At 40.3% G+C, this 26,506-nt stretch overlaps 1 protein-coding gene across 50 annotated transcripts in view; it reads left to right on the top strand.

Annotated features, from left to right (window-relative positions):
- Positions 1-26,506, top strand: part of LOC141259327 (IgGFc-binding protein-like) — a 187,511-nt gene that overhangs the window by 34,991 nt on the left and 126,014 nt on the right. For all 50 annotated transcript variants that reach the window (XM_073675146.1, XM_073675093.1, XM_073675139.1 and 47 more), the window contains 19 exons: positions 465-748; positions 2,474-2,751; positions 3,373-3,971; positions 4,059-4,638; positions 4,743-4,939; positions 5,525-5,908; positions 6,011-6,297; positions 7,280-7,551; positions 8,714-8,812; positions 15,248-15,489; positions 15,646-15,929; positions 16,443-16,720; positions 16,945-17,540; positions 17,641-18,217; positions 18,652-18,854; positions 18,966-19,346; positions 20,118-20,401; positions 20,497-20,768; positions 24,149-24,247. In XM_073675146.1, coding sequence (XP_073531247.1) covers positions 465-748; positions 2,474-2,751; positions 3,373-3,971; positions 4,059-4,638; positions 4,743-4,939; positions 5,525-5,908; positions 6,011-6,297; positions 7,280-7,551; positions 8,714-8,812; positions 15,248-15,489; positions 15,646-15,929; positions 16,443-16,720; positions 16,945-17,540; positions 17,641-18,217; positions 18,652-18,854; positions 18,966-19,346; positions 20,118-20,401; positions 20,497-20,768; positions 24,149-24,247 — 6,196 coding nt within the window. The remainder of the gene's footprint in view (positions 1-464; positions 749-2,473; positions 2,752-3,372; positions 3,972-4,058; positions 4,639-4,742; positions 4,940-5,524; positions 5,909-6,010; positions 6,298-7,279; positions 7,552-8,713; positions 8,813-15,247; positions 15,490-15,645; positions 15,930-16,442; positions 16,721-16,944; positions 17,541-17,640; positions 18,218-18,651; positions 18,855-18,965; positions 19,347-20,117; positions 20,402-20,496; positions 20,769-24,148; positions 24,248-26,506) is intronic.

Below are 26,506 nucleotides of genomic sequence, written 5' to 3'. Positions count from 1 at the left end.
AAAAATATTTAAACACAGTTGGAATGTAACAAAATAGGCAAAAAGCCAAGGAGGGGTGAACACTTTCACAAGCCACTGTTTTTAGCACCACCCACACTACTGATTGGCAGCTTTCATTTTTTGCATTGTGCATAGGAAGCAAGTGGTGGGGATGGAATTGTATAGAGCTCATGAATACAGAGGACTATATGACAGCAGGTTTACTAGTACTCTTGTGATAATCTCTGTTGATAAAACAGTGTTTTTTTTCAAAACTACAGCAAGCAGCCCAGTAAGTGACACATCACTGGAATCACAGTCTCTGACTCTAATTTATTCTGCTCTCAGATTAGGTTGCAAAAACTTTGTGACAGATTCCATTTAAATATACCTCCAAATTCATGTAATAAATGTGAAAATTGATCTAGGCAATGTAATCATAATTAGTAATGTCTTCTTTATTTGATCTACTAATATCTACACAGGTGAATGGAGTGGTCCAACAGCTGCCACTGAGTTTACTTCCAGATGTGTTCATTGGCTTCACTGGGCAGTATGTTGCAGTTACAGCTGCATTTGGTCTACGAGTAAAATATGATGGAGAACATAGAGTTGAAGTTACTGTATCTGAAGCCTACCAAAATAAAGTATGTGGAATTTGTGCCAATTATAATTTGAACAGAAAAGATGATAATCTCAACCCCGATGGAGAAAAAGAGGCAGATTCTGTGAGCTATGGGAACAGCTGGCAGGTTGGCAGTGATAACAGGTAAAATCCTTATACATTTTTCATTAATGTTCAATTTGAAAAAAACAAGCTAAATATCACTAATTTACAAAATGGTAGTAGAAAAATGATAAATTAAAAGCTGATGTTTTCTCTAAAGTGCTATTCTCATCTTGGACATTTATGGTATATTTACAAAATATTTTAAAAAACTGAGATACATATTGGTCCCATCTCTGGATCCTACATCCATCTAGAGAACAGGGCACCGTTGCGCTCTGTCTCTCGGGAATTGAAAGCTTTCCGTGTTTGCGCTGCACTTTATTCATTTGTATAGAAGTTAATTGCGCTGCAGTTTTTAGAACTATCATAAAATTGAAAGGAGAAAGCTTCACATGGTTTGCCACCGTTTCAATTTCTAACAGGGAATCCTGTGTCTAGTTAGGGTGCTAATGGTGGGACCTGAATTTTATAAACATTTATTTCATATCATTTGGACTCCTTTTTAATCCCTTAAAGAGGTAGAGAATTTTAGTTTTTGCGTAATCATTTTTCTAATTTTTCTAATTTCAATGACATTTTTTTCCACTGACATAGATATAAGGGTCTGTTTTTTTGTGGCACAAGTTGTAATTTTGAATGACACCATTCATATTACCATAATGAGTGAGGTAAAATAGCAACAAAATTTAAAGTGCAATGAAGAGGGGAAAAAATAAAATTCTGCCATCGTTTTTGTGTTTTTTTTTTTTTACGGTATTAATTTTGTAGAGAAATGAGCTAGAAACAAGTTTCTCTAGGTTAGTCCAATTACAGTGGTACCAAATATGTATAGTATTGATGCTTTTTTATTGACTTGTTTGTGTTGCCATTTTTCAGGATCCGTAAGTTTTTACCATAAATGGATAATACTATGTTATGATCGCTTGCATTTTTTTTTAATTTTGGCGACTGAGAAAACACAATTCTGGTTTTGATTATTTTCATCTTTTCAGTATTTACCAATCTGCTTAGTAAACTTTATATTTTGATAAATCATACTTTTATGGATGAAGTGATACTAAATTTGAATTTTTTTTACATTTATATCTTTTGTTAACTGAGGAAAGAGGGTAATTCGAATTTTTATATATTTTGTTAAAACTTTTTATTTTTACTTTTTACTTTATTTGTTAGTCCCCTTAGGAGGGATAATTTGATCACTTGTACTATATAGAATAATACCGCTGTATGCTGTATATAGTAAAAAAAATCTCATATAATGCCCAGCCAAAAGCTAGATGTCCAGTCAGTCCCATCTAGTTAAGTGATCTCTTCTGTAAACAGAGAAGAGGTCACATAACTGGCATGAAGACCTTCAACCGGCTGTCTTAGCAACCCATCGGCTCCTGTGATCGCATCGGTGGGAGGGGCAATGGGTGCTCGAACTAACATACAGGCCAGAATCATGGCCCTAAATGCCATTTTCAGTCATCGACAGTGGCATTCAAGAGGTTAGTAGCAGTGATTGGCCGATTGCTGCAGTTAAATTGAGATGCAAGCTATTTCATTTTTTATGCGTCCACTCCCTAACATTTCCATGACTTATATATCCATCATGGCACATTAAGGGGTTAAGGTTAAAATGAAAGATGAAATCAGATTGATTATTTTGGGTAGCACCTTTGCATTTTTGACACATGAGCCCCATTGTGTTACGTATACTGCTCGGCTCATCATTATCTTCACATCATAAAACTGGTAACATCCTTCTTTTCTTACCTACAGTTGTTCACCAGCTTCTGCAGTTTCACCTTTATGTTCAAAGGAGGAAATAGATATAATTCAGAGCTATGAATCTTGTGCCAAGATGCTTCCCTTCGACGGTGTATTCCAGTACTGCCATACTACTGTGGATCCTCGGGAATACTTTGCAAACTGTTTCTATGACATGTGTGAACTTCATCTAGACCCAGACATCCTCTGTAATCATCTTCAAGCATACACAGATGCGTGTCATGCTGCAGGAGCGACCGTACTTCCATGGAGAAATTCAACTTTTTGTCGTAAGTACTGTAGGGTATTGTAGCTGTATGTAATTTAAACACATAACTTAGAAGTTCTGTAGTCCCGTAGAAAACTGTGGGTGGAGTATCCAGATATTACACTGAGTTTTAGTATAAGATAATCCATATTCTACTGAGCGAAACCTCATCAAAAGATCAATTCTTTGAAACGATCACTTCTTTCCTAGACCTTGATATCCTTCAACAGATGTTCAATCCTACAGATGTACCAATCATCAATACAACCACTACATCTCACCATTGTGGTGGCAGCTTGGCAAGCCTATGTTATTTGCATACAGTGAAACTAATGCACTTTGTATTAAAACAAAGAGTGTACAGCCACTCAGGGCACTTTGTATTGCGACATCTGAATGTTATGCATAGTAATTATCTCTTTTGAGAAGATCTCCCTCCTGTTTAATGCAATTTTATATTTTATTGCATCAAAGAGATTGTACCATTTATCACGTGCAAATTTGTAAAAGTATTGCATTTTTGGTGAAATATAATCACAAAGAATAGAAAACTAGAGTATATAATATTCAACAACAAAGATTACATTAAGATGAACATTATTAGCTAATGAGTAAATGGCAAATTTTATTTTTTATTTTACAGCTCTGGATTGTCCCCTACACAGCCACTATGAGCAATGTGGCACGGCATGTCCAGCCACTTGTGCCAACCCTGCATCACCATCCTCTTGTTCTCTTCCATGTACTGAAGGATGTATTTGTGATGCAGGCTATGTTCTCTATGAAAATAAATGTGTCCCAAGTGACCAATGTGGATGTTGGGAAAATGGCAAACATTACCCTGTAGGCTCAGAATTCTGGACTGATGACTCATGTTCTACAAAATGTTTCTGTCCTTCAGCTGGAAGCAGCTTAGTCTGTAACTCTGCTTCATGTCCTCCTGAACTATTTTGTGGTGTGGAACATGGAGTCCCTGGCTGCTATCCTATGGTCTTTGGTGAATGTACAATCTATGGGGATCCCCACTACAATACATTTGATAAAGAAGTACACCACTTTATGGGTACCTGCACCTATACCCTCTCCAAGCTTTGCAACTATACTGGAGATCTACCTTATTTTAACGTCGAAGCCAAAAACGAGTACCGAGGGGGCACAACAGTATCTTGGATAAAGAGCGTTTCTGTAGAAGCTTTTGACTATAAAATAACAATGATGAAAAATGAGCCCAGTAGAGTTCTGGTAGGTTAATAAGATTGGAGAAATAATAATATAATTTAAAAAATGTTACATTATTTGATCTAATAGTCTGCAAAAATATTTTTCTAGGTCAATGGTGTCTGGACAAATCTACCAGTAACTCTGCTTAAAGAAAACACAGATATTTTAAATTATGTACATGTCTCAAGAAGTGGCAGATATATGGTTGCAGAAACTTCTTTCTACCTCAAAGTCTCTTATGATAATGATCACACAGTATCGGTGGTGCTGCTGAATAACTACTATAACCTGACCTGTGGGATGTGTGGAAATTTTAATGGCATTCAACATGATGACTTCTTGATGCCTAATGGGCAGTTGGCACAGAATTCTAATCAGCTGGGAGATAGTTGGAAGGTGGAAGATGATGATCCATTGTGTAACACAGTTACCCCGACACCACCACCACCATGTCCACCTGAGAATGAGGCTCTTTATGGCAGTGATGCCTACTGTGGTCTCATAAAGAACAAAGATGGACCATTCCAGGCCTGCATGTCAGCAATCAACCCTGATCGCTTCTTTGACAGTTGTGTATTCGATCTTTGTGAACTTGGAGATGAAACTTTATGTAAATCAATAGAGGCTTATGCTGATGCCTGTCAAAGGGCTGGAGCTGTTGTTGTTTGGCGAAATTCTTCTTTCTGTCGTACGTATTCTTTTAATATTTAATCTAAGTTTAATTATGGATATTTCTATATATACTGTACTAAAACGCTATTTGTAATGTTTTCCTTTGTGCTCTACATGCAGCCATCAAATGTCCTGAGAACAGCCATTACAATGTGTGTGCCGATGCTTGTCCCGCCACATGTTTAAATGAGAATTCAAGGAACTGCAGTAAGCCCTGCACTGATGGTTGTGAATGTGACCATGGCTTTGTTCTCAGTGGAACCGCATGTGTTCCTGTCAGTGAATGTGGATGCCATTATGAAGGGAAATACTATGAGGTCAGTACTTAGTGTAATGCTTCATATATTAGTGTTCTGTATCTTTTGAGATCATATGATCCAATGACGCACATTTTAAATTCTAGTGAATGCTTATTATTATAGACATAAAGGGCCTGATTAATTGTGTTTTAAAGTTACTTTTTTTATGTCTTCACCGGGTATAAAAAATAAAATAAGTTTTTAAAAAATATAAAAATTTGAATCACTCTTCTTTCACTCCATTAAAAATAAAAAATAAATATGTTTGGTATCGCTGCATCGGTAAAAGTTGAGAAAAAAAAAATCACCGATTCCAAAAATTTTTTTGTCACAATTCCTCCCTAAAAATACGCAATTTAATGGCATCAAGACATCACACGTATCCAAACAGGTTTCAAAAAATGTTGACAGACACCAGTTTCAAACTTTTGAACTTTTTTTCATGACTTTCATAAAATTCAGCCCCATTAATAGGAGCTGTAATATCAGGCATAGCCGGTAGGCAAGTGTGCTGCTATAGTCTATTTCTAGACACTCACTTTAATGTCAGTTTAAACAGATTATTCTGTCATACATACTAACAAGTTCTACTGTATTTTACAGAAAAATGAAATGTTCTGGGCAGGGGAATGTGAGAAATACTGTCACTGTGTAGGAAACAATCATATGAACTGTGTAGAGCAATTTTGTGGACCTAATGAAATCTGCAAAGTTGAAGATGGTGTCAAGACTTGTGTGGCAGCAGATATGGAAACCTGCCATATTTATGGAGATCCACACTACATAACTTTTGATGGAAAATTGTACCATTTCCAAGGATCTTGCAATTATACAGTTACGGAGACTTGTGGAAATTCATCATCTGTAGACTTCTCAATTACAACAAGGAATGAATACCGAGGAGTCCCTACCTGGACGGCAATCAATTCAGTTGCAGTCAGGTTCAAAAACCTTCATATCATACTGGGGAAACATAGAGTTGTGGAGGTATAGTACATTTCAATTTTTACTCCTAGTTCTCCTATTTCCAATATGAATAATGCAGAATATTCATGTTAAGACTATGGGGGTTCATAATTTCTTCTTTAGATAAATGGAGTCATTGTCACGTTACCTGTGAGCCCAATACCTGGCGTGTCCATACGGCTGAGTGGTTCTTTTGTCCTTCTACAAGCGTACTTTGGACTTGAAGTTAAATTTAATGGTGATCATGAACTTTTTGTTAAAGTCACTGAAGCCTTTAAGGAACAACTCTGTGGCCTCTGTGGCACCTATAATGGTAACCAGCTGGATGATTTTCTGACTCCTGGAGGTTTAATAGCAACCAATCCCAATGACTTTGGAAGCAGCTGGCGAGTTCCTGATAATAACTGGATGTAAGTATAAATAATATATGGTAATACATTTATTTTTCTACATATACAAATATATTTTTCTTTATTTTCTCATTTATTTATCATTCTTTGTTTGTATAACGTTTACTTTTTGATAGTTTTATTTCTAAAGTTTACATACAGTAGTTAAATCTCTTAACTAGTATAAAGAAACATTGAGTCATGCTTTAATGGACAAGACAATTATTTTGATTTTCACACATTTTTACCATTTTCTATTTCTCCAGTGCATATTACAGTACATAAAAAGTAAAGCAACCATATAATTATTTTAGATTAAAATATCCTGCTGTTTTGTGTCTTTAGATCACTTGCACTTCAATGTGTCTCTATGATTACATACCACAAACTATTATGTGTCGTCTGATCCAGGGGTCACATGTCAGATGACATTTCACATAAGCAATCACGTAAGGAACACAGAGTTGATCATATTGAGTTACAATAAAAGGATGAAGAATAATTGGCTTCTTGTCACATCGCTGCTATATTCAATTATATCCATACCCTTAAATGCAGGAATAATTGTACATGACAGTCAATGGAGTGCTAGGAATCCATCCCTGGCTCACTGCCTCACCACCAATAGTGGCGTTTCAGATTATAATGGGGCAATTTGGCCATGGGCTCCCCCTCCCCCGAGCATTGGGCCATGGGAGGTTGCCGAGTTGCCCTTATTATAATCCACCACTGGTCTGGTTTTGCATTGGAGAATGACACTATATATTGTCTTTGTCTGTAACTGCAGAGTAACATACATCTGTGTAAAAGCTATATACCCAAAGTGTAGGATAGTGTTAATAAATTATTAATTGCTACTCATTTATTTTTAAAGTTACTTAATTTTTTTTAAAATTTGGAATCATTGGTGTAAGGAAACATTGGTTTTAAGAAAACCTGAATACATAAGTGAAAAACAATTGTTATAAATTTAAAGTTACTTAAAACCTATGTTGTCATCTAGCTGTGAAGATGATGTTGTTGAACCTCCTGCTTGTGATCCTGCATTGGAAATCAAATATGAAGACGAATGCAAAGTCATCTTGTCTGGCACTGGCCCATTCAATAACTGTCATCACCTCATTCAACCACAGTTATATTTCGAGAACTGTGTATATGACCTGTGTGCCAATGGTGGAAACCAAGACCAGTTCTGCAACGCGTTAGAGGCTTACGCTGCAGCCTGTGAGAGTGCAGGAGTCACTGTTGGAGATTGGAGAGAAGACACCATATGTAGTAAGTAGTCATCTCGTTTCATCCTTCACATAATAGAAATAACTTCTTTATTATATATTCCATATGTTTACCTATCCAATACTATATCATGCAACAGATATTATTAAAGGCATATTCATTTATAAATAGGATAGTTGATAACAACTTGGTCTATGGTGGCCCAAATTACTCAGGTTTATATTGCCATCATATTCAGTAGCACTTTTCAGACATTATCATCACTGTCCCCATTGGGGCTCACAATCTAGATTCCCTATCAGTATGTTTGTGGTGTGTGGCAGGAAACAAGAGTATCAGGAGGAACCCACACAAACACTGGGAGAACATACAAACTCTTTGCAGATGTTGTCCTTGGTGGGATTTGAACCCAGGACCCCATTGCTGCAAAACTACAGTGCTAACCACTCAGCCATCGTGGTAATACAACTGAAATGATGAAAAATAAAAAAGTTATGGATTATTGGAACAATGCAAAAACATTTTTTTTTTGTTAAGCTCAGAATTTTTTTAAGCCACTAAAATAACAACAAAAAACTATAAAAGTTTTACTTTGCAATAATCATACCAACCTGGAGAATTGAGTTGCCAGGTCATTTTTACATTTATAGTGAATGACATAAAAACAAATCCCAAGTAACAGTGATGAAATCACATTTTTTTCTTTTTTTAGCACACTTGGAATTTATTCCTCATTTTTTAAGTACGTTATATGGTAAAGTACTTTGTCTCTTTCTAAACTACAACTTGTCATGCAAAAAATTAAGTCCTCATAAGGCTATGCTGACAGAAAAATAAAAAAGTTAAGGCTCTTGGAAGAAGGGTAGGAAAAAACAAAAATGCAGTGGTTGAAAGTGGTGTATGGTGGTCTGAACCAGGCCGCAGGTCTGTTTGCATGTTTTTTTTTAATAGGAATTAGACTGGAACAATAATGATGCCTATCTAAAAAGTTTTGAAGCATTTTTTATGTGGATTTTGGAGAATCTGCTACAAAATCCATGTCAACAGACTTGTTGTGAACAAACCTTTTGGTGAGGTGATTAGTATATGCAGATTAAACATGTGCACATTTTTCAGTTTTATTAATTGTATCAGATTATCTAAAAAACGTGTAAATTTTTTTTCCTCTAATTTTACTGGTTTCAATTTTTGTTATTCTCTTCAGGGGCATCAACTACCACCACAACTACCACCGCCGAGACTACTACTACCCCCACCACGACAACAACTTCTCCAATTACCACTAAACCCCCTGGTCCTCCAGGTATAGTAAATAAACGTTTGACAAATTCAATGAAAATGTCGTTATTTAATATGCATTCATTTAGTTCAACCAATGTTTTCTTGGTCATGAGCTTTAATATGTATGTCCTGATGATTTATTCCAAAATTGTAAAAGACTGTTCAATAAGAAAAGGGACAAGTAATGAAGTCCACCCCTGGAAAGTGAGTTATTGCTTAACTGTCATGAATCTCTCAATAAAAATAGACTTTGATTTCTGTAAGACAACTAATACACTTTATCTTTTAGATATCATATAATTTTAGTCGCCATACATATTAAATATGTCAGCAAAACCAGCCGAATTTAGTTCAACTGACAATGTTGTGTGTATGTGTGCCTCCCGATCCTCCCTGACAGGTGATGAGAAGGATGTTCAAAATCCCACTTCCCAATCCAATTCCTTAGTCTTCAATGGAGATAAGCAATTATCAGAGATGTCTGGCAGCGGCTACTCTCGCTCTCCCCATTGAAAATGCATTCAAATTTGACTGAGGCTAATGTTCATGTGTATGAGGGAGTCGGAATAGATATCTGTCTGTCTGCAGACTTTTGGCTGACAGCTATCTGATGTGTATGGCCAGCGTGACAATATGTTCAATATTGTAGAGAATCCAACCAGTTGCAAAGAACAAAATACCCTTTTGTCAACATTATTTCCTAATGTACTAACATTATGAAGACTAAGGATCTTTATCCATGGTCAATTCCAACAAGGAGCATATATTGACAATGCAGCAATTTGATGGGGGCTTGTTTACTTTGATTTCCCATGTAACAATGATCATTCATGCCCCCTCTTCTGTTGGACACATATTATGTTATCATCAGCAGCACATCCTATCTTAACACAAGGGTACGTCCTATTGATAAATAATAAAATGGATTACCAACACAAGGAGTCTTCTTTATATTGGTAATCCTATGAGGACAGCCCATCTATATATATAATCGTCTTATCCCGTCTGTCTGTCTGTGTGTCTGTCTGTCAGTCCAGGAAATCCCGCGTCGCTCATTGGTCCGGCAGCGGCCAATCAGCGCCGCAGAATTTTTGAAAAAAGATGGCGGCCGTTAGCGGCTCATCTGCGGGACGGAGTTGAGCGGCGATGCAGCCTGGAGATGACCGGCGCGAGGCGCTCATCTCCCGGCTGGCAACAGCAGAAGGAACCCGACCGCCGGACCCATCTGCGGGACGGAGATGCAGCCGGGAGATGAGCGGCGCGAGGCGCTCATCTCCCGGCCGGTAGCAGCGGAAGGACCGCCGGCGCCGCTGACCTCCAGCCGGAAGGGAGGACCAGGGAGCGGCGCTGCGGGTCGGGATACTTCTGCTGCGAGCACCCGCTATGTCCCGGGTTCTCGCAGCGTAAGTACCCGCACAGGCAGCGCCGCTCCCCGGTCCTCACCAAGACGATTCGATGATTGGTCGCGGTCTTCGGACCCGACCAATCACTGATCTTAGCGCAAAAGTTAAACACCGCTGTGCTGATTGGTCGCCGACGCTGCCCGCGACCAATCACCGATTTGGGCGCCACATTTAAATATCGGCAGCGACCAATCAGCACAGCGGTGTTTAAATGGGGAGCCAAGATCGGTGATTGGTCGCGGCCGATATTTACATTTGGCGCCCAAATCGGTGATTGGTCGCGGGCAGCGTCCGCGACCAATCAGCACAGTAGTGTTTAACATTGGCCACAAGATCAGTGATTGGTCGCGGGCCAAGTCCGCGACCAATCACCGATTTGTGCGGCACATTTAAATAGCGGCCGCGACCAATTGGATGTCAGCGCCGCTCCCCGGTCCTCCCTTCACACCCTAGCCACATGGATGTCAGCGGCGCTGCTTGTGCGGATACTTCCGCTCCGAGAACCCGGGACATGAGCAGGCGCTCGCAGCAGAAGTATCCCGACCCGCAGCGCCGCTCCCCGGTCCTCCCTTCACACCCTAGCTGCTGATGTCCCCACAGTATCCGCATGGTGTTACAAAGGTCCGGACATTTGTATTAAAAATCGCTGATTGGTCGCTGGCGCTGCCCGCGACCAATCACCTGTTTGGGCGCCAAATTTAAATATCGGCCGCGACCAATCAGCGATCTTGGCTCCACATTTAAACACCGCTGTACTGATTGGTCGCGGACGCGATTTAAATGTGCCGCCAAAATCGGTGATTGGTCGCGCACAGCGTCGGCGACCAATCAGCACAGTGGTGTTTAAAGGTGGAGCCAAGATCGGTGATTGGTCGCGGCCGATATTTAAATTTGGCGCCCAAATCGGTGATTGGTCGCTGGCAGCGTCAGCGACCAATCAGCGATTTTTAACACAAATGTCCGGACCTTTGTAACACCATGCGGATACTGTGGGGACATCAGCGGCTAGGGTGTGAAGGGAGGACCGGGGAGCAGCGCTGCGGGTCGGGATACTTCTGCTGCGACCGCCCGCTCATGTCCCGGGTTCTCGCAGCGGAAGTACCCGCACAGGCAGCGGCGCTCCCCGGTCCTCACTAATACGATTCCGCTCCCCGCTCCTCACCAATACGATTCGCTGATTGGTCGCGCTCTCCACACCCGACCAATCAGTGATCTTTGCACTAAAGTTAAACACCGCTCTGCTGATTGGTCGCGGCCGCTGCCCGCGACCAATCACCGATTTGGGCGCCACATTTAAATAGCGGCCGCGACCAATCACCGATCTTACCGCCACATTTAAACACTGCTGTGCTAATTGGTCGCGGACGCCAGCCGCGACCAATCAGCGAGCTTGGCGCCAAATTTAAACAATGCTCTGCTGATTGGTCGCGGACGCCAGATGCGTCCAATCAGCGAGATTGGCACCAAATTTAAACAACGCTCTGCTGATTGGTCGCCGACTCCAGCTGCGACCAATCAGCGATTTTGGCGCCAAATTTAAACACCGCTCTGCTGATTGATCGCGGTCGCTGGCTGAGATCAATCAGCAGTATTGGCGCAAAATTTAAACACCGCTCTGCTGATTGGTCGCGGTTGTCGGCCGTGACCAATCAGCAGTATTGGCGCCAAATTTAAACCTCACTCTGCTGATTGGTCGCAACCACCGGCCGCGACCAATCTGCATTTTTTGTGCCAAATTTAAACAACGCTCTGCTGATTGATCGCGGCCGCCAGCCACGAACAATCAGCGAGATTGGCGCCAAATTTAAACAACGCTCTGCTGATTGGTTGAGGCCGCCGGCCGCGACCAATCATCGATTTTGGCGCCCAATTTAAACAACGCTCTGCTGATTGGTCGCGGCCGTCAGCGGCGACTAATCAGCGATTTTGGCGCCAAATTTAAACCCCGCTCTGCATCTTTCTGCTGATTGGTCGCGGTCGCCGGCCGCGACCAATCAGCAGTATTGTCGCCAAATTTAAACACCTCTTTGCTGATTGGTCGCGGTCGCGACTAATCAACGATTTTGGTGCCAAATTTAAACACGCTCTCCAGTCCTCACTAACACGGTTTGCTGATTGGTCGTGGCCGCCGCCCGAGACCAATCAGCGATTTTGGCGCAAAATTCAAACACCGCTCTGCTGATTGGTCGCGGCCGCAAGCCGCGACCAATCAGCGAGATTGGCGCCAAATTTAAACACCGCTCTGCTGATTGGTCACGACCGCCATCTGCGACCAATCAGCGAGATTGGCACAAAATTTAAACAACGCTCTGCTGATTGGTCGAGGCCGGCGACCGCGACCAATCAGCAGAGCGATGCAGAGCGGGGTTTAAATTTGGCCCCAAAATCGCTGATTAGTCGCGGCTGACGACTGCGACCAATCAGCAGAGCGTTGTTTAAATTTTGCGCCAAAATCGCTGATTGGTCGCGGCCGGTGGCCTTGACCAATCAGCGATTTTGGCGCCAAATTTAAACAACGCTCTGCTGATTGGTCGAGGCCGCCGGCCGAGATCAATCAGCAGTATTGGCGCAAAATTTAAACACCGCTCTGCTGATTGGTCGCAACCACAGGCCGTGACCAATCAGCCATATTGCTGCCAAATTTAAACACCGCTTCGCTGATTGGTCGCGGTGGCCGGCCGCGACCAAGCAGCGAAATTGGCGCCAAATTTAAACACCGCTCTGCTGATTGGTCGCGGTTACCGGTCTCGAATAATCAGCATTATTAGTGCCAAATTTAAACACCGCTCTGCTGATTGGTCGCGGCCGTGACCAATCATCATTATTGGCGCCAAATTTAAATACCGCTCTGCTGATTGGTCACGTTCACTGGCCGCGACCAATCAGCATTATTGGCGCCAAATTTAAACCCCGCTCTGCTGATTAGTCGCAACCGGTTGCCGGCCTCGACCAATCAGCGTTTTTGGTGCAAAATTTAAACACAGTTCTGCTGATTGCGCCCGGTCGGCCGCATACCTATTCTAGAATACCCGATGCATTAGAATCGGGCCACCATCTAGTATACCTATAAGCAGATATTGACTATATAGTGGGTGGATTTTTTGCTTTGTACTTCCACTTATTACCAAGATTCAAAAACTGCGGTGTAAGAGAGGCTTCTATTCCGGCTTAGCACATCTAAGAAATAAATGGTCAATCATCCACTCGAACAGCCTTCGCATTATACTAATTTCTGCTTGCTAATTCCAGATAGAAAGCCTTTAGGATATGTGCACATCGTCTTTTTCAGACAAATTCCACCTCAAATTCGCCAGAAAGAATGAATATATGCAATGCTAGGGAAAAACACCTTCCTGTGCATATGTTATTATTATTATTTATTTATATAGCACCATTGATTCTATGGTGCTGTACATGAGGAGGGGTTACATACCAAATACAGATACCACTTACAGTAAACAAACTAACAGTGATAGAACGGTACGGAGGGAAGAGGACCCTGCCCTTTCGGGCTTATATTCTACAGGAACGGGGAAGGAGACAGTAGGTTGAGGGGTTGCAGTGGCTCCGATGTTCTTGAGATGGCAGCAGGCAAGGTCATGGCAGGCTGTAAGCTTGTTTGAAGAGATGGGTTTTCAGGTTTCGTCTGAAGGATCCAGGTGTGGTGGTTAATCGGACGTGTTGAGGAACAGAATTCCATAGGATGGTGGATATTCGGGAGAAATCTTGGAGGCGATTGGACGAGGAACGAATAAGTGGAGGAGAGAAGGAGGTCTTGGGAGGAATATGTTCAGTCCCTTTGAACTTCTTTTAACCGCTTAAAGGGGTTTTTCCATGAACAAAAGTTAATTTTAAAAATTGTCTGTGTCTGACCGTGTACGGAATAAACCACAGCTCATGCGTAGGGGAGGAAGCAAAAGACAATACAGACATTACAGCAGGGGATTGCAGAGGATTCATTTTGTGAGGAAAAATATTGTTTAAAAACAGACAGTGAAATGTTTTACCTCACAAAATGAATCCTCTGCGATCCCCTGTTGTAATGTCAGTATTATCTTTTACTTCCTCCCCTGCCCAGGAGCTGTGGTATGTTCCGTACACGGTCAGACACGGCCAATTTTTAAAATGAACTTTTGTTCGTGGGAAAACCCCTTTAAGGCTTCAAAAGCAGTGAAGCAGCTATAAAAGTGATCTGATCATTCTTCTGGTGGCTTCTGTCTGTCATTATTTTATATATACAAGTGAAAAGAAAAACATCGGCAGCAAAGCCGCTAAGGGAATCTCCGTCACTCTGCACATACGCTTGTGTCTGTAAGAAGTGGTGTGCACATACCCTTAGAATATATATTACAAGGAAGACAAGTCTTCTTTCTACTACTAAATCACTTGAAATTTTTTCTTAAATTGGATGTATGGATGTATATTTCCAATATTTAATACTGTATGTTGTACTGTATATTCATAATTTGGACACCAGCCTCTTCACATCTCATTGTACAAATTTATGAAAAAAGCATGCATCCTAACTGTAAGGCAATAGAAATTTTATATAGTTTTTCTGAATTACTGTGTCAGTTTCCTCATCTGCCAACATTGCAGGACTTTAGGTATCCATGGTTATGACCACTAGCAACTAACTGTCACTTTATCAGTGGTCGTAACCATGGATACCTAAGGTCCTGCAATGCCTGTACATGAGGAAAGAGACATCGCAAATCAAAAAAACTATACTACATTTCTAATTGGAGGTATTTGCTAATATTATTATTATTACACCTACTACATATTGGGATAGGATCTTGGAGATGGGAATACCCCTTTAAGTTAATGTTAATATTTGTATATTCTTTTTTCATTTTCAAAGGATAGATCAAAAGCTTGGTGTGCAAAATTAATTTTTTTTTTTATTTATCAAAGTCTCTGTTTCCTTAAAATTAGTTATTTTTATACAGATGTACAAATAGTACATGTTTCTGTTCATTTTCTATATTACAATAGTCTGCAATGAAGTAGTATATAAAGAAAATGAATGTTTTATATAATTTTATTAATAGGTTCCTGTGAGGTCAATGGAGACCCACACTATTATACCTTTGATAACCAGGTTCATCATTTTATGGGAACCTGCACCTACACTTTATCCAAGCTCTGTAACGATGATGGAAATCTGCCAAATTTCAATGTAGAAGCAGCTAATGAGCACAGAGGAGGTAATAATAGAGTATCTTATGTCCAATTTGTGAATGTGGATGTACACGGATACAGGATCACACTGGAGAAGAACAGAGTAGTCAAGGTAAGTCTAATTTTTCCACATTAATAAATATATTATGTAAATGAAGTTCCAAATATATTAATCTTATTTTCTATAAATAAGATTTTTTAGAGTAGAATATATGATCTCAGACAAAAGAACTAATATTTTTCTTCTGTCATATTTTTGTAAATACAGGTCAATGGAAACATTGTGACGCTACCAGAATCTCTAGTGCCGGGTATTAATATATTCCTGAGTGGACATGATGTAGTAGTCACAACAGCATTTGGCCTGAATGTTAAATTTGATGGAAACCACAGAGTAGTAGTAACTATTCCACATGGATATGCAAATAAAGTGTGTGGATTATGTGGTAATTTTAATGGGAATATGACTGACGACTTCCTAAACCCAGATGGAGAACTAGAGCCAGACTCTAACAGCCTTGGTAACAGTTGGCAAGTTGATAATGATACCAAGTAAGTCAATTTTATTTTAGGATTTTTTCACAAATTAAAGGGGTTGGCCACGACTGGTAAAGTCTTCGGCAAGCACTGCAGCTTGCTGAATTCTAGCGGTGTGTAATGCGCACACTGTTAAGATTAGGTTCTGCTTGTCGGTTCCAGCAGTTTTCACATCACCCCAAATATTCACTTTGCAAAGTTGCAGTCTCATGCCATCTAGAGTCTAAGGCACGACTCGCAATAAAAGATTGAGAGAAGCACCTGACATTCCAATTCGCAATCGACTGCAACCATGTAAATTGTATTCTTGTGATCACGTGACAAACTTTGGAACTAACAAGCGGAGCCGAATCCTAATAGTGTTAGGATTTGGCAAGTTGCAGTGTTTGCCAAATAATTCACTATTAGTAAACAATGCCTTTAATAAATTATATGCTAATAAAATATTTAGCGTATGGATTTCTCAGTCCCAAGATTTTAGATTTCTATGAAATATTATAACTTGTATCAATTATCAATTTGTTATAGATGTACTCCTGGACCTGAAATTCTACCTCCCTGCACGGATGATGAGAAAGTCACAATTTCCAGCAACAGCTTCTGTGGACTAATCACTGACAAGAATGGTCCATTTAAAGATTGTCATGGTGTCGTAGATCCACTGGTCTACTTTAATAACTGCTTCTACGACCTTTGCGAACTGAATCTGGATCCCGGTGCCCTGTGCGACAGTCTTCAATCATATGCACAGTCTTGTCAATCTAATGGAGTTGTGGTAGGACCATGGAGAAATGAAAGTTTTTGCCGTAAGCAAAACATAAATACTCTCTTACATTCTCTGCTTGCTTGCTGCACAAAGTCTATTTTTTTAAGTATTATGTCTACATAAATGAAATATACAGGAAATACAACGTAAAGTTCTAAAAGGTCTGCAAAAAAGCTTCAGTGATTACATGAAAGGCAATAAATAGGTATTGTGTAAATTCCTTTATGTTTTTTATGCCTATATATTTCTACTTTCATTTTACAGCTCTCAAGTGTCCACAAAACAGCCATTTTGAACCATGTGGGACAGCCTGTCCAGCTACTTGTGTGAATCCAATATCTCCATCTAATTGCAATTTTCCTTGCACCGAGTCATGCATATGTGATCCTGGCTATGTTTTGTACAACAAGGAATGTGTGCCCAGTCTCCAGTGTGGATGTTGGGAAAATGATAAGCATTATCCTGTCGGATCTGAATTTTGGACCGATGACACTTGTTCCACAAAATGTAGATGTCCTTCAGCTGGAAGTAACTTAATCTGTAAGAGTGATTCATGTCACAGTGACCAGTACTGTTCAGTGATAAATGGCATCCCTGGCTGTGTTTATTACAGTTATGGTATGTGCAGAATCCACAATGACCCTCATTACCAAACCTATGACAAACAGATCCATCACTTCATGGGTTTGTGCACATACACTCTCTCTAAATTATGCACTAACTCTTCATTACCATACTTTAATGTGGAAGCCAAGAATGCACATAGGGGAAATCCATCTGTCTCATATGTGCATAGAGTGATTGTTGATGTCTATGGCTACCAAATACAGATTGTGAACAAAGAAAAATCCCGCATTTTGGTAAGACATCTACATTCATACTCAGTATAACATTGCTTTGCTAGTACATGTCTGGTTTGTACCGAATACATGACTCATTGAATCATCAATGTCATTGCAGGTCGATGACTTGTGGAAAACTCTTCCTGTCATTTTGAATGGAGGTGCAGTAAAAGTGGAACTGAGTGGAAGATATGTCGTTTTAGAAACTGATTTCAAACTTACAGTTGCTTACGACACTGATCATTCCATGGAATTGAAAATACCTGACGCATTCTCAGGGGAAGTTTGTGGCATATGCGGTAACTACAACAATCTCAGACCAGATGACTTCCTTATGCCCAACGGACAATTGGCCCAAAATTCGAATGAATTAGGAAACAGTTGGATAGTCTATGACAAAAATGATCCATCCTGCACAGATCAACCACCTCCACCTCCACCACCAACATGTCCCCCAGAGGACGAGAGCCTCTATGAAAGTGATGCATTCTGTGGTTTATTAACAAAAATAGATGGCCTGTTCAGTGTGTGTCACGCTGCTGTCGCTCCGGAGAGTTTCTTTGAAAGCTGTGTGTTTGATCTCTGCGCATTAAATGGAGGCAAAGATATTTTGTGCAGTGCTTTAGAAGCATATGCTGATGCCTGTCAGAAACAAGGAGTCACTATTCCAAACTGGAGAAACATTACATCTTGCGGTATGTATTGCCAGTACAAACTGTAAAAATGTTGCAAGCTTTAGTTCTAATATGCCTAAAGAAGCACTCTCATCAAAGTTTTAAAATTTTTATCTTCTTAATATTCCTAATATATTGCAATCATCACATTATATAGTATGGTGTACTTACAATTTTTGCCTTTCTACCCAGCTAATTATTCTCTTTCCCATGTGGATTAACCATGTAGCATGTGAATTCTATGGGTATATTGCAATTTTTAATATAGGAAACTGTATTTGGTTTTGTACATTTTATTCACTGCTGATGGATAAAAACTAATGCCTTAGGGAAACCATACGGATGACAATACAGATGAAAAATCTTTTTCTGGGTGAAAATTAGATGATTTTTTTTTTATATGGTTATGTGAACTTAGCCTAATTGTGGTCAATTTTGTGTGTTGGAATTAACAGGAGGTAAAGAATGTCCAAGTAACAGCGAGTACAATGAATGTATGACTGCATGTCCGGCAACCTGCTTGGACCCACAGGCTCCAGAGAAATGCACCTCTCCATGTGTGGAAGGATGTGAGTGTAAAGACGGGTATATTCTCAGTGGAGGAGTTTGCGTTTCTAAATCCCAATGTGGATGCTTGTACAATGACCAGTATTATAATGTAAGTGTCCAACGGAATATTTGATATTTTTTTGGGTCTTTTGCCTCTTCTCTGCTGCTGAAAATTTAGTTGAGTTTATTTTTTAAGTTGTTACTGAATTTTTTTTTATAGAATGGTGAAGAATTCATTGAAGGAAACTGTGAGAGGAGATGTCAATGTCAGGAAAACAACATGGTCTCCTGTTTACCTATGTCTTGTCCAGAAGATGAAATCTGTAAGGTACAAAATGGATTATTGGGCTGCTACCAACCAAGCAGTGCAACTTGCCATATTTATGGTGACCCGCACTACTCCACATTTGATGGCACACTTCACCATTTCCAAGGATCTTGTAACTACACAGTATCAGTGACCTGTGCTAATACATCTCACAGTTTTACTGTCACCACACGCAATGAACACAGAGGCAACCCAAGCTGGACAGCAATAAATTCTGTTGCTCTGACTGTGGATGGTGTGCACATCTGGATCGAGAAGAACAATATTGTGCATGTAAGTTAAATTATAAGTCATTATAAGTCGTCAAATTATTTCATTATAAGGCTATGTGCCCACGTTGCATTTATGAAGCAGAAAATTTCTGCTGCATAAATGCAAGTCCTCTTCCGGAAAAACGCATGCGGAATTCCGCACGCATTTATCGCGCATTTTTCGCGCGTTTATCACGCGTTTTCCTCATGCGGAATTGCCTTGCGTTTTTTATGCATTGGACTAAGGCAATTCCGCTTGCGGAAACGCAAAATTAAATGACATGCTGCGGATTTTTGAACGCGGCATAAACCCTGCGGAAAAATCCGCAACATGTGCATAGAACTTGCGGAATCCCATTGGGGACCATGGGGTGCGGATATACATGCGTTTTTCAAGCGTTTACGCTGCGGAAATTCCGCAGCATATACGCTTGAAAAATGCTACGTGGGCACACAGCCTCAGTCTACCCAAAATTTACTGTAATTTCATAGAATCCTGCTAATACAAAAAAGCCACATGTATGCTCATAACATTGCACATATATATTTTACATTTTCAGGAGTCACCTGACAGCTTGCAGTTTGTGAGAAAAAAAAGTGTTGTAATGTTTTTGATATTCTTTAGTTGTGTCATAAAAGGAGACGGCATTCTTGGACAATATCAGTTTGCATTATTGTATTTTTTTTTACAATAGAGAAAATATATGTCAAATATTATTATTATTGTTATTACTGTTCAGCTAGATATTGTCATAGCTAAAAATTATAGTTCTACTCTATCTTTGCTTTCCAGGTCAACAATGTTTTAGTTACTCTTCCTACGGACGTGTTTGGCATAAGCATCATAAGAAGTGGCCAGTACGTAGTAGTTAATACCAACTTTGGACTCCAGATTAAATTCAATGGCGATCATGAATTATTTGTTATAGTGAGTGAGAAATACAAAGACACATTGTGTGGATTGTGCGGCACCTACAATGATAACCGCTTTGATGACTTCACAACACCTAATGGCAGCATTGTAACTGATGTCAATGACTTTGGAAACAGCTGGAGAGTACCAGATGATGGATGGCCGTGAGTATTTTCTTATTCTATCTGTTTATTTGTCTGTTCATATATTGTTTTTTTACAATGTGAGATATAACTTTGTTATACCTTTATTTCTGTAGGTGTGACTCTAATCCACCTCCTCCACCTACGTGCCTTCCCAACATAGAGCAAGAGGCTGAAGCTAAGTGTGAAATAATAAACCTTCTCAATGGCTCCTTTGCACAGTGTCATGCTCTCATTCCACCATATCAGTACTTTGAGAGTTGCGTGTATGACCAGTGCGCAACTGGAGGGAATGATTATTATTTCTGCAGCTCACTAGAAGTTTATGCTGCAGCATGTGAAGCAATAGGAGTAATTCTTGGTGATTGGAGAAAAGAAGCTAATTGTGGTAAGAAGTTAACTTCTTTATATCATAATGTATTATTAAATACAGTATTTTATGTTGCATTTTATAACATGTATGTTATTTTTGCTTATTAGAAGATATAATAAGCACAAGTCCACCCAAAACCACCACTGCAACTACAACAACTACTACTATTACTCCTACAACTATTGGTTGCGACTAGTGTTGAGCCACCCCCGTAGTGTTCGGGTTCGGTTCGGTTCGTCAAACACTAGGATGTTCGGTGAACTGTTCGTCGAACACTTTAGAACACTGTCGAACACTGTTAAAACCAATGGCAGGCAAATAAAAATACATAGAAAACACCTTCAAAGGTGTCCAAAAGCTGACAAACCGTTCAGAAGACACTCTCTTTAAAAAAGCAGGCCGGCAATTCAGCATCGGTACCCGACAATTTAGAACAGAAAGAATAGAGCATCACACATAGATTAGATAGATAGAAACATGTCAGTAACATATATAAGAAGTACAGTGATGGTGTTGGTTACTGTACTTGTCATTTAGTGTTAAAATAAAGGATTTATAAAAAAAAAATTGGCATGGGGTTCCCCGTAATTTTAGTCTCTAGCGGAGGTTAAGCAGACGGCTGGGGCAGATGTTTGAAGCCTGGGAAGGGGGTAATACCCACAGAGCTTCCCAGGCTACTAATATCAGCCCCCAGCTGAATACCTAGCCTTTATTAGCTATTAAAATCGGTGACCCCCCCAAAAAATGACGTGGGGTCCCCCCTATTTTAATAGCTAGCAAAGGCTAGGCAGACAGCTGGGGGCTGATATTAATAGCCCAGGAAGGGTGCCATGAATATTGGCCCCCTCCCAGGCTAGAAACGTCAGCCGCCCCAGAGATGGTGCATCCATATGATGCACCAATTCTGGCACTTAGCCTCGCTCTTCCCACTGCCCTGTAGCGGTGGCAGTGGGGTAATTGGGCTGGGGTTGATGTCAGCTTGTAATGCCTGCTGACATCAAGCCCAGGTTAGTAATGGAGAGGGGTCTATAAGACACCCCCATTACTAACCCCATTGTCAAAGTTAAAAAAAAACGCGAACACCCAGAATAAAGTCCTTTAATTGAAATAAACACACAATTCTTTATTGTTCTAAATAAAACCATACTTACCATCACGCCCATTCCAGCTGAAGCCAACGATCTCCTGCAATAAAAGTAAAATAATAAACCAACATCATCCTTACCTTTCCATGGTTCCCAGGACGGCTCCAGCTCTGCTACATTCACATGACAGGCTGGATCGCAGCAGAACGCTGCCATCCAGCTTGCCATGCCGCAGACACTGAGAAGAGCAGGCATGCTTGCGCTCCTCAGTGTCTGGCTGTGACGGCTCATCTGGATGCCGTCACAGCCAGACACTGAGGAGCGCAAACATGCCTGCACTTCTCAGTGTCTGCAGCATGGCAAGCTAGATGGCAGCGTTCTGCTGCACTCCAGCCTGTCATGTGAATGTAGCAGAGCTGGAGCCGTCCTGGGAACCATGGAAAGGTAAGGATGAGGTTGGTTTATTATATTACTTTTATTGCAGAAGACATTGGCTTCAGCTGGAATGGGCGTGATGGTAAGTATGGTTTAATTTAGAACATTTAAAATTTGTGTGTTTATTTCAATTAAAGGACTTTATTCTGGGTGTTGTGTTTTTTTTAAATACTTTACTAGAAATTCATGGCGGTCATGTCCAATATTGGCGTGACCCCATGAATTTCGGGCTTAGGGCCAGCTGATAATACCAAGCTGGCCCTAACCCCTTTATTTTCCAGTGAGCCACCGCTCCAGGGCCCTGGATGAGTTGGGTACAGCGCCAGAAGATGGAGCTTCTATGAACGCGCCATTCTCTGGGGTGGCTGCGGACTGCAATTTGCAGCGGGGGGGGGCAGAAAGTTTGGGCCTCCCTGCGCTGCGGATTCCAGCCCCCAGCTGCCTAGTTCTACCTGGCTGGACACAAAAATAGGGCGAAGCCCCACATATTTTTTTTTTTAATTATTTCATGAAATTCATGAAATATTTTAAAAAAAGGGCTTCCCTATATTGTTGTATCCGGCCAGGTACAAATAGGCAGCTGGTGGTTGGGGGCAGCCCGTTCCTGCCTGCTGTACCTGGCTGGACACAAAAGTAGGGCGAAGCCCCACGTATTTTTTTTTTAATTATTTAATGAAATTCAAGAAATAATTAAAAAAAAAGGGCTTCCCTATATTGTTGTGTCCGGCCAGGTACAAATAGGCAGCTGGTGGTTGGGGGGCAGCCCGTTCCTGCCTGTTGCATCTGGCTGTCTGCAGTTCTTCTCACCCATGATCTTCATCCCTGTATCCACCTAGTGCAACGGCTGCATGTACCTGAAAGCCCGAGTCTCTGCAGGTGCTCAGTTTTATAGTGCCATCATATTCAGTAGCGATTTTCAGACATTATCATCACTGTCCCCATTGGGTCTCACAATCTAGATTCCCTATCAGTATGTTTTTGGGAGTGTGGCAGGAAACAAGTGAATCAGGAGGAACCCACACAAACACTGGGAGAACATACAAACTCTTTGCAGATGTCGTCCTTGGTGGGATTTGAACCCAGGACCCCATTGCTGCAAAACTACAGTGCTAACCACTCAGCCATCATGGTAATACAACTGAAACGATGGAAAAATAAAAAAGTCATGGGTTATTGGAACAATGCATCAACATTTTATTTTTTTTTGTCAAGCTCAGAATTTTTTTAAGCCACTAAAATAACAACAAAAAACGATAAAAGTTTTACGTTGCAATAATCATATCAACCTGGAGAATTGAGTTACCAGGTCATTTTTACTTTTATAGTGAATGCCATAAAAACAAATCACAAGTAACAGTGATGAAATCACATTTTTTCCTTTTTTTTAACACACTTGGAATTTAATGCTCATTTTTTAAGTACGTTATATGGTAAAGTACTTTGTCTCTTTCTAAACTACCACTTGTCATGCAAAAAATTAAGTCCTCATAAGGCTATGCTGACAGAAAAATAAAAAAGTTAAGGCTCTTGGAAGAAGGGTAGGAAAAAAAAATGCTGTGGTTGAAAGTGGTGTATGGTGGTCTGAATCAGGCCGCAGGTCTGTTTGCATGTTTTTTTTTATAGGAATTAGACTGTAACAATAATGATGCCTATCTAAAAGTTTTGAAGCATTTTTTTATGTGGATTTTGGAGAATCTGCCCCAAAATCCATGTCAACAGACTTGTTGTGAACAAACCTTTTGGTGAGGTGATTAGTATATGCAAATTAAACATGTGCACATTTTTCAGTTTTATTAATTGTATCAGATTATCTAAAAAACGTGTACATTTTTTTTCCTCTAATTTTACTGGTTCAATTTTTGTTATTCTCTTCAGGGGCATCAACTACCACCACAACTACCACCGCCGAGACTACTACTACCCCCACCACGACAACAACTTCTCCAATTACCACTAAACCCCCTGGTCCTCCAGGTATAGTAAATAAACGTTTGACAAATTCAATGAAAATGTCGTTATTTAATGTGCATTCATTTAGTTCAACCAATGTTTTCTTGGTCATGAGCTTTAATATGTATGTTCTGATGATTTATTCCAAAATTGTAAAAGACTGTTCAATAAGAAAAGGGACAAGTAATAAAGTCCACCCCTGGAAAGTGAGTTATTGCTTAACTGTCATGATTCTCTCAATAAAAATAGACTTTGATTCCTTTAAGATAACTAATACACTTTATCTTTTAGAAATCATATTTTAGTCTCCATACATATTAAATATGTCAGCAAAACCAGCCGAATTTAGTTCAACTGACAATGTTGTGTGTATGTGTGCCTCCCGATCCTCCCTGACAGGTGATGAGAAGGATGTTCAAAATCCCACTTCCCAATCCAATTCCTTTGTCTTCAATGGAGATAAGCAATTATCAGAGATGTCTGGCAGCGGCTACTCTCGCTCTCCCCATTGAAAATGCATTCAAATTTGACTGAGGCTAATGTTCATGTGTATGAGGGAGTCAGAATAGATATCTGTCTGTCTGCAGACTTTTGGCTGACAGCTATCTGATGTGTATGGCCAGCGTGACAATATGTTCAATATTGTAGAGAATCCAACCAGTTGCAAAGAACAAAATACCCTTTTGTCAACATTATTTCCTTATGTACTAACATTATGAAGACTATGGTCTTTATCCATGGACAATTCCAACAAGGAGCATATATTGACAATGCAGCAATTTGATGGGGGCTTGTTTACTTTGATTTCCCATGTAACAATGATCATTCATGCCCCCTCTTCTGTTGGACACATATTATGTTATCATCAGCAGCACATCCTATCTTAACACAAGGGTACGTCCTATTGATAAATAATAAAACGGATTACCAACACAAGGAGTCTTCTTTATATTGGTAATCCTATGAGGACAGCCCATATACCTATAAGCAGATATTGACTATATAGTGGGTGGATTTTTTGCTTTGTACTTCCACTTATTACCAAGATTCAAAAACTGCGGTGTAAGAGAGGCTTCTATTCCGGCTTAGCACATCTAAGAAATAAATGGTCACTGAACAGCCACCGTATTATACTACATTTCTGCTTGCTAATTCCAGATAGAAAGCCTTTAGGATATGTGCACATCGTCTTTTTCAAACAAATTCCACCTCAAATTCACCAGAAAGAATGAATATATGCAATGCTAGGGAAAAACACCTTCCTGTGCATATGTTATTATTATTATTTATTTATATAGCACCATTGATTCCATGGTGCTGTACATGAGGAGGGGTTACATACCAAATACAGATATCACTTACAGTAAACAAACTAACAATGATAGAACGGTACGGAGGGAAGAGGACCCTGCCCTTTCGGGCTTATATTCTACAGGAACGGGGAAGGAGACAGTAGGTTGAGGGGTTGCAGTAGCTCCGATGTTCTTGAGATGGCAGCAGGCAAGGTCATGGCAGGCTGTAAGCTTGTTTGAAGAGATGGGTTTTCAGGTTCCGTCTGAAGGATCCAGGTGTGGTGGATAATCGGACGTGTTGAGGAACAGAATTCCATAGGATGGTGGATATTCGGGAGAAATCTTGGAGGCGATTGGACGAGGAACGAATAAGTGGAGGAGAGAAGGAGGTCTTGGGAGGAATATGTTCAGTCCCTTTGAACTTCTTTTAACCGCTTAAAGGGGTTTTTCCATGAACAAAAGTTAATTTTAAAAATTGTCTGTGTCTGACCGTGTACGGAATAAACCACAGCTCATGCGTAGGGGAGGAAGCAAAAGATAATACAGACATTACAGCAGGGGATTGCAGAGGATTCATTTTGTGAGGAAAAATATTGTTTAAAAACAGGCAATGAAATGTTTTACCTCACAAAATGAATCCTCTGCGATCCCCTGTTGTAATGTCGGTATTGTCTTTTACTTCCTCCCCTGCCCAGGAGCTGTGGTATGTTCCGTACACGGTCAGACACGGCCAATTTTTAAAATGAACTTTTGTTCGTGGGAAAACCCCTTTAAGGCTTCAAAAGCAGTGAAGCAGCTATAAAAGTGATCTGATCATTCTTCTGGTGGCTTCTGTCTGTCATTATTTTATATATACAAGTGAAAAGAAAAACATCGGCAGCAAAGCCGCTAAGGGAATCTCCGTCACTCTGCACATACGCTTGTGTCTGTAAGAAGTGGTGTGCACATACCCTTAGAATATATATTACAAGGAAGACAAGTCTTCTTTCTA

The sequence above is a fragment of the Phyllobates terribilis genome, unplaced genomic scaffold, assembly GCF_046119375.1.
Source record: "Phyllobates terribilis strain yellow unplaced genomic scaffold, ASM4611937v1 Scaffold_3__8_contigs__length_932513732, whole genome shotgun sequence".
In the NCBI taxonomy this organism is placed as follows: Eukaryota; Metazoa; Chordata; class Amphibia; order Anura; family Dendrobatidae; genus Phyllobates; species Phyllobates terribilis.
This window is presented reverse-complemented; position numbering and strand designations above follow the sequence as displayed.